Genomic DNA, 9,361 nt, shown 5'->3' with positions numbered 1-9,361 from the left:
GGTGCGGGGTTGGGGAATGATGAGGTTAGAGGCTGTGGGTGGGAGGTTGTCACCACCCACGCTCTCCACCTCCTCCAAAACTTCCGATTCCCTGGTCCCCAACACCTCATTTTTATAATGGACATCCAGTCCCTATACATCTGCATTCTCCATGCAGATGGCCTAAAGGCCTTCCGCTTCTTCCTGTCCCGCAGACCCGACCAGTCCCCCTCCGCTGACACCCTCATCCGCTTAGCCGAACTTGTCCTCACCCTCAACAAGTTCTCTTTCAATTCCTCCCACTTCCTACAGACAAAGCAGGTGTCCATGGGTACCCGCATGGGCCCAAGCTATGCCTGCCTCTTTGTAGGATATGTGGAACAATCCCTCTTCCGTAGCTACACTGGCCCTAAACCCCAAATCTTCCTCCATTACATCGATGACTGTATCGGCACCACCTCGTGCTCCCACGAGGAGCTCGAACAGTTCATCCACTTCACTAACACCTTCCACCCCAACCTTAAGCTCACCTGGACCATCTCTGATACCTCTCTGTCTCCATCTCTGGCATCCACCTGGAAACCGATATCCATTTCAAGCCTACCGACTCCCACAGCTACCTAGAATACACCTCCTCTCACCCACCTTCCTGCAAAAAGGCCATCCCCTATTCCCAACTCCTTTGCCCCCGCCGCAGATGAGGCATTCCACTCCTGGACATCCCAGATGTCCTCGTTTTTCAAGGACCGCAACTTCCCCTCCACAGTGGTCGAAAATGCCCTCGACCATGTCTCTTTGCATTTCCCGCAACTCATCCCTCACACCCCCTACCCACAATAACAACCAAAACAGAATCCCCATCGTCCTCACGTACCACCCCACCAACCTCTGAATCCAACGCATTAACCTCCGACACTTCCGCCATCTGCAATCTGACCCCACTACCAAAGACATTTTTCCCTCCCCACCCTTATCTGCTTTCCGGAGGGACTACTCTCTCCATGACTCCCTTGTCCACTCCACACTCCCCTCCAGCCCCACCACCTCCGACACTTTTCCCTGCAACCGGAGCAAGTGCTACACCTGCCCCTACATCTCCCCCCTCACCTCCATCCCAGGCCCTAAAAGGACTTTCCACATCAAACAGATGTTCACCTGCACATCTGCTAATGAGGCATACTGTATCTGCTGTTCCCGTCGTGGCCTCCTCTACATCGGGGAAACTAAGCGGAGGCTTGGGGACCGCTTTGCAGAACACCTACGCTTGGTTCGCAACAAACAACTACACCTCCCAGTCGCGAACCATTTCAACTCCCCCTCCCATTCCTTGGACGACATGTCCATCCTGGGCTTCCTGCATTGCCACAATGATGCCACCCGAAAGCTGCAGGAACAGGATCTCATATTTCGCTTGGGAATCCTGCAGCCCAAGGGTATCAATGTGGACTTCACAAGCTTCAAAATCTCCCCTCCCCCCGACCGCATCCCAAAACCAGCCCAGCTCGTCCCCGCCTCCCTAACCATTCCTCCCACCTCAAGCCCCACCCCCATCTCCTACCCACTAACCTCATCCCGCCTCCTTGACCTGTCTGTCCTCCCTGGACCGACCTATCCCCACCCTAACTCCCCACTTACATTCACCTTTACTGGCTCCATCCCCTCCTCTTTGACCTGTCTGTCTCCTCTCCACCTATCTTCTCCTCTATCCATCTTCTATCCACCTCCCCCTCTCTCCCTATTTATTTCAGAATCCCCTTCCCCTTCCCCTCCCCCATTTCTGAAGAAGGGTCTTGACCCGAAACGTCAGCTTTCCTGCTCGGCCTGCTGTGTTCATCCAGCTCTACACTGTGTGGTCCCAATATTGACTTCTGCGAAATGTCACTACAAAGCTTCCTCCAACGAGAAAAATATCCATTGACCATTATTCCCTGCTTCCTATCACTCAGCTAATTGTGTTTCCACATTGCTACAGTCCTTTTTATACTGTGACCTAAAACCTACGCCAGGACTGTTGCGAAGCATTGTATCAAAGGCCTTCTGGAAATCCACATTCACCACATCAATAGCATTACCCTAATTAAGCCTTTCCATTCCCTTTTCAAAAAACTCCTCCCAGTTAGTTAAACTGGATTTCCATTTTAGAAATAAATGCATTCCTCACCATCCACCTCTTTTCATGTGATACTGATTCTATCCCAAATTATTGTTTTTCAAAGCTTCCCCACCACTGAAGTGAAACTGATTGTCTGTTTGTGCTGGGACGAGCCCTACAGCTGTTCTTGAATAAGGGTGTAACATTCACAATTCTCCAGCCTCTGGCATCTCCCCCATGATTAAAACTCAAGGGCATACATTTAAGATGAGAGGGGAAAGTTCAAAGGAGAAGTGAGGGGCAAGTCTTTTTTTTACACTGAATGGTAGGAGTCTGGAATGCACTGCCAGGGGTAGTGGTGGAGGCAGATACAATAGGGGTGTTTAAGGGACTTTTAGATAAGCAGATGAATACATAAGGAATGGAGGGATATAGGCCAAGGGCAGGCAGAAAGGGTTAGTTTAATTTGGTGCCATGTTCAGCATAACATTGTGGGCTGAACAGCATATTCCTGTACTGTACTGTTCAATGTTCTAAGGCCATGGAAGTCTGAGAGATTAGGGGCAATGCCTCAGCAATTTCTACCCTCACTTCCTTCAAAATCCTTGGATGCATTTCACCCTGTCCATGCCCCACATAATCTTATACACCTCTTTCAGGGACCGCACCCCCTCAACAAATTCATCTCAGTCTGATATGGTTTGTCCCTTATCCAGTGAACATCCCACTTACATCAACCCTACCATGCTATGTAAGAAATTGCAAAGTTTCAACAAATCATCTTTCACTATTCTCAACTCCAAGAAATATGGATCTGGTTTCCTCAACCTCATCTCACAAGACGATCTTGCCATTCCAGGAATTAGTGTGGTGACCCTTCAGTGCATTTTCTTGATGGCAAATATATCTTTCCTTAGATAGAGATCAAAACTGCACACAATACATTTCGTGGGGTCTCACTGATGCTCTGTACTGCTGCAGCAAAGCATTTATACTTCGTGTACTACATGTGGTGAAGGAGCCTGTGATCATTTGACTTCCTTACTGATTTCTGTACCCGAAAGCTCTCTTTTAGTGGCTCATGGGCAAGGACACAAGTCCTCTGGACACCAACACTCACCAATTTCTCAGTATTTCACACACGTGTGGCTTCTTCTACCAAAGTTGATAATTTCACACATATTTGCATTATATTCCCCATTCTGTCATATTGCTGCCCAATCACTTAGCCTCTCAGAGTCCACTTGAAATCTTCATGTATGTTCCTCACACATTATATTTCCACCCAGTTTTGTGTTATCAGAAAATCTGGAAATATTACAACTGGTCCAGATATACATATGTTTTCAATTCACACAGAGTGGGTATTACTAACTCGGACAACATTTATTGACCATCCCTAACAACCCAGAGGGCACTTAAGAGTCAATCACATTGTTATGGGTCTGGAGTCACATGTAGGCCAGACAAGGCAAGGACAGCAGATTTGCTTCCTGAAGGCCAATAGCTAACATCCTCACTTCTGACCTTATTATGTAGGAAAAGTCATTGATGAAACAGCTGAAGATGATAGAGCTGAGAACACTACCCTGAGGAACTCAGGCTCTTGTGATGCAGCAGTATTGGCCCTACTTCTGAGCCAAGAGGTCTGGGCTCAAGTCCCAACTGCTCCAGGGTGTGTAATAACATCTCTGAACAGGGTGATTACAACCCGGGGGGAGATGATAAGTTAGTTTGCTGATACCACGAAGATTGGCCACATGACAGCAAGGAAGAAAATCTTAGGTTAAAGAAAGGGTTGGACGTGTTTGTCAGGTGGGCAGGTAAGTAGCAAATGGAGTTTAACCCTGATAAGCGAGAGGTGATGCACTTTGGAAGTAGTAACAAGATAAGGGAGTAAAATGAATGGCATGACACTAGGAAACTCAGAGGAACAGAGGGACCTTGGGGTGCTTGTCTACAGATCCCTGAAGGTAGCAGAGCAGATTAATAGAGCAGTTAGGAAGGCATATAGGATGCTTGACTTTATCATTCATGGCATAGATCCTAAGAGTAGGAGGTTATGTGGAGCTGTGCAGAACTTTGGTTATGCCATAGCTAGAGTATTGCGTGCAGTTCTGGTCTCCACAGTATAGGGAAGACACGTTTGCAGTGGAGGAGATTCACCAGGATGTTGCCTGGGATGGAGCAGCTCAGTTATGAAAAGAGACTGGACAGGCTCTGATTGTTTTCTTTTGAGCAGAGAAGGCTGAGAGGGGACCACATTGAGGTGGAAAAGATTATAAGGGCATAGACAGTGTGGATAGGAAGCAGCTGTTCACTATAGTTGAAGGGTCAATAATGATGGAATATATTTTAAGGTAAAGGTTCAGAGTGGATTTGAGGAAAGATTCTTTCACCCAGATGGTGGTGGTGGTCTGGAATGCACTGCCTAGAGAGTGATTGAGGTGGAAACCTCAAAAACCTTTAAAAAGTTTTAGATGAGCATTTGAAATTTCATAACATTCAAGGCTAACTGCCAAGTGCTGGAAAGTGGAATTAGTATAGATTGGTGATTTTTTTGTTTGTCTGTGTAGACGTGGGCCTGTGGACTTTTTCTAAACTCTATGACTCCATGAAACCTCCTGCTGTTTACCACATACACCCTCCCTCAGCTGATGAGTCAGTTCTCCTCCATGTTGGACAACACTGAAGTAGTGCTCAGGATAGAAGGGGAGCAAAATGTTCTCTGGGTGGGGGATTTCAATATCCACCACCAGGAGCAGCTCAGCAGCAACACTACAGATCGGGCTGGTCAGCTCCTAAAGGATATAGCTGCTAGACTGGGTCTGCGGCAGGTGGTGAGGGAACCAACAAGAGGGAAAAACATACTTGACCTCATCCTTACCAATCTGTCGGCTGCAGATGCAACTGTCCATGACAGTATCGGTAAGTGACCACCGTGCAGTCCGTGTGGAGATAAAGTCTCACCTTCACAGTGAGAATACTTCATGTTGTGCTGCACTTTCACTGTACTAAATGGGACATGACTTCAAACAGATCTAGCAACTCAAGATTGGGCACCTATGAGGTACTGTAGACTATCAACAGCAGCAGGATTGTTGTCCAGCACAAATCTGTAACCTCAAGGCCCAGCATATACCATGCTCTGTTATTACTATCAAGCCAGGGCATCAACCCTGGTTCAACAGAGTGTAGGAGAGCATGCCAGGAGCAGTACCAGACATAGCTAAAAACACCTCGTAAAGCAACCAAACAGGGCTACTTGCACGCCAAACAGTGAAAGCAGCAAATTATAGACAGAGCTAAGCGATCCCACAACCAATGGAGCAGATCTAAATTCTGCAGTCCTGCCACATGCAGTCATGAATGGTGGTGGACAATTAAACAACTCACTGGAGGAGGCGGCTCCACAAATATCCCCATCCTCAATGATGGAAGAGCCCAACACAACACAATCCAACCATGTTATCCACCACTTCACAATATGTCTCTCTGGAACAAGATATTGATGGTCAGAACAGCAGAAACTTACTGGCATCCAGATTTTTGAAGGCGTGTATCAATTGGGAAATGGTGTTTGCCAGTTCTTCCTGTAACAAACAGTAGAGATTTTATTCAGTTAAACCACACAAGCCTAGATCTCTAATTTTCAATTTGTGATCAACTCTGCACTTGTCCAGATGAAGGGGGTGCAGATGCATACTTACTGCCTGCAGAAAGGAGCCTGAACAACCCTGTCACAGAGTTGCATCACATGAATGTTTCAGAGAGCCAGGGGAAACACTCACCCCCACAAACACATTCTGTGCTTCCTACAAACTGGAATTCTTCATTTGCTGAGTGAGGCAAACAACAAGCCAAACTTCAAATCAAGAATTTTTGACTCAACATTAAGGTAGTTAGAAAACATCAACAAAAAGACACCTGACCACAGGGGAATAAAGAACTGCTTGTAAGGTCAAAGAGAGCTCACTGTCTGTCAGTTGCTCTTTGACAGTCCTGCCGCACTCAGTCCAGGTCAGACACTGCAGCACCTAAGGGGCATTAGCAAACCCAATGGGTTTTTCTGACAATCGACAACGGATTCACGGTCATCATTAGATTCTCAATTCCAGATATTTATTGAATTCAAATTCCACCAACTACTGTGGTGGGATTCGAACCCGGGTCTGTGGATTAACGGTCCAGCAAGAATACCACTAGGCTATCACCTCCCCGTCCACAGTCCCATCAGGGTTTGCAAATGAAAGTACACCGGAAAGCCACACGCACAGACCAGGTACTGAACTTCAATAGTAACCATCCCAGCACACACAAACGAAGCCGCATGCGAACACTATTTAAAAGGGCAATAACACATTGCAGCAACACGGAACTACGCCAACAGGAAGAAGAATACCTCTTCCAAGTGTTCAAGGATAATGGATATCCAAAGAACTGGGTCAGAAGATGCCTACACGAATAGCATCAGAAAGATTCTACACACCACGACACACTCATCACACTACCCTACATCAGGAACACGTCGGAACTCACCACAAGACTCTTACGACCGCTGGGCATCAGAGTGGCACACAAGCCCACATCAACCGTACGACAACTGCTCGCCCGAACTAAAAACCCACTCCCCACCATGGACAGAACCATTGTCATCTACAAAATCCCCTGCAGAGACTGCGAGAAACACTACATCAGACAAACAGGAAGGAAACTAACAACCAGAGTACATGAACACCAACTGGCTACAAAAAGACATGACCAATACTCACTCATCTCAATCCACATGGACAAGGAGAACCACGGACTTCGACTGGGACAACACCAAGATCCTGGGACAGGCTAGGCAGAGACAAGCACGAGAATTCCTGGAAGCATGGCACTCCACGAAGCATGCTATTAATAAACACATTGAACTCGACCCCATATACAATCCACTACGAAGGAAAACCGGAAGTGATGCAATCCATCTCAACGGACCCCAGAGTTTAAAAACCAGACGGGAAAACACATCGACGCTTCATCGGAGGCTGCACTGAGGATGTTACCCAGCATGGTAACAAAACGTCTGCAAAACAACAAACCAGCTCGGCGAGCCAACTAACCTAAACACCCACAACCCAAGCTATAGATCTACTCCAAAACCTTTGCAACCCGCTGTTTGGGATGCCCTGCTATAATCATGACTTACCTGTAAAAGTGGTTTGTCCTGCATCCACATGCAGTAGAAAATGCCCTTCCATATTTTCAGTAACTCCTCCTGACTGAAACCACCTTATAAAATAAAATAGAATGAATTGTTGGAGTTCTGAAAACTACAGCATCATGCATAGACGAATGGACGATAGCCCATACAATTACCACATGTCAAACAACATCATGCAATAAAAGCAGGATTTGCTGGTAGCTTCTGAGGAGAGGCTTATTATTTCATATCCAGTGTAAGTATACTTATCGTAATGTAGAGAAGTCTTGTCTCTCCAGTCTGCAACCTCCTTCAGTATCATCCTTCTTCCACAACTTGTCTTTTCCATTGCTTCTTGTTCAGTCCCACCTGGCCCCACATATCACCAGCTATTACTGCAACCTGACAAGTTTAGTCACCTCTTGTTCTTTTCCAAATCGTCCATTTGTCAGGTTAATCCAGGGACAGTTGGTAGACACCTCCTTCTGTTCACTGTGAACCCACTAACACCTATCCAGTACACCTACTCCCTCAGAGCATCAGCTCACTGACCTCATCCCCTCATTGCCCTTCCACATCTACACTGCCCCATCACTCACTGGTGGCATTCTCCAAAACTTGATGCCTATATCCCTTGTATCTCCTTTTGCCTGGTAACCCGGATCCTCTTCAGCACTCATCAGTCAACAGCAGAGTCACCAGACTTCCGCTTCCCATCGGATCCCCATTTTGTCCAACATCGTCTGTCCTAACCCATCCCCTCTCCCCCCCCATCCCTCTCTTCTTTTCCACCCTGCCTGAATATTGAGAGGCCTGAATAGAGTACATGTAGAGAAGATGTTTCCACTAGTAGGAGAGACTAGGACCCGAGGGCTCAGCCCAGAGTGATGAGATGACCCTTTAGAACTGAGATGAGGAGGAATTTCTTCAGCCAGAGGCGGTGACTCTGTGGAACTTATTACGGTAGGGGTTTTAGTGTTGAAGTGACAGAGTGTATTTAAGACAAAAATAGACAGATTCTTGATTAGTAAGGGGATGAAGGGTTATGGGGAGAAGGCAGGAGAATGGGATTGAATAACATATAGCCATGACTGATGGTACAGCAGACTCGATGGGCTGAATGGCCTAACTGTGCTCCTCTATCTGACTGTCTCTCTCTGCCCACCCGTCAGATACCCACGTGTTGAATGTCATGCTCTCCCCCAGTGTGTTCCCGGGGCAGGGAGACGGAAGCCCCTCACTGTCATTACCTGAGAGTCGCTGCGAGCGGGCACTCAGATAGCGGCGGAGTTTACGAACGGCTCGATCCCGAAAGCGCTTCTCGTTGGAGGCGAGCCGCTGGGCAAACTGAACCTCGGCGGCGGCCGCCATGACCGCACAGGGAATGCTGGGAATGTGGAGGGCCTGAGGCCGCGCCTGCGCAGTGGATGCTCCATGACGTCAGCGCGCTGCGTCACCATAGGAACCACGCAGGGCCTGTGTTGACCCTCGTCAGTGAGCAGCGCTGGGCTTCGGCCCCTCTTGCCGGATTAGGGCCTGGACCGGCTAGCCCAGCTACCAGAGACAACAATCAGGGGCATAGTGACCACGCTACTGTCCATTGTCAACATTCACTGGAAATCAAGCTGAGTCCTGAAGAAGGGTAATAGCCGAAACATTGACTTCTCCTTTCCTCCAGCCTCCTGTCTGTCTCCCTTCGATTCCGGGGTCTGCAGTTTTTTTCTGTGTCAAACTCACTGGAAATCGAGTTTTGCTATTTTCCAAGTTATCACAAAAATACTAAAATTAGTACATAAAATTTTCCACCTTACCTGATATACAGATCAAGATCGATAGAAAGCACAGCCCAGGTTTCTATATTTAACAAGAATGACTTTATTACAAATGAATAGACCCTCTACAGGTAAACAGTTATAAACGTTCTTCCCTTACAATCCCCCCCCCCCACCCCTCCGTCACATACAGAGACAAAAACAGGCTTTTGTTATCGATAATTGGTCACCAGGCCATAAACCATATAAATCAAAAGAACTGCAGATGCTGTAAATCAGGAACAAAAACAAAGTTGCTGGAAAAGCTCAGCAGGTCTGGCAGCATCTGTGGTC

At 47.3% G+C, this 9,361-nt stretch overlaps 1 protein-coding gene across 1 annotated transcript in view; it reads right to left on the bottom strand.

Moving 5' to 3' along the window:
- Positions 1-8,640, bottom strand: part of LOC109923776 (ribosomal RNA processing protein 1 homolog A) — a 44,528-nt gene extending 35,888 nt beyond the window's left edge. Inside the window, exons 1-3 of the mRNA XM_048603193.1 lie at positions 8,507-8,640; positions 7,263-7,345; positions 5,607-5,664 (exon numbers count right to left, since the gene is read on the bottom strand). Coding sequence (XP_048459150.1) covers positions 5,607-5,664; positions 7,263-7,345; positions 8,507-8,627 — 262 coding nt within the window. The 5' untranslated portion in view covers positions 8,628-8,640. The remainder of the gene's footprint in view (positions 1-5,606; positions 5,665-7,262; positions 7,346-8,506) is intronic.
- Between the last annotated feature and the right edge of the window lie 721 nt (positions 8,641-9,361).

This window comes from Rhincodon typus, chromosome 11 (genome assembly GCF_021869965.1).
Source record: "Rhincodon typus isolate 14 chromosome 11, sRhiTyp1.1, whole genome shotgun sequence".
NCBI classification, from domain to species: domain Eukaryota; kingdom Metazoa; phylum Chordata; class Chondrichthyes; order Orectolobiformes; family Rhincodontidae; genus Rhincodon; species Rhincodon typus.
The sequence above is the reverse complement of the archived record's forward strand: the minus strand, read 5'-3'. Positions and strand labels throughout refer to the sequence as shown.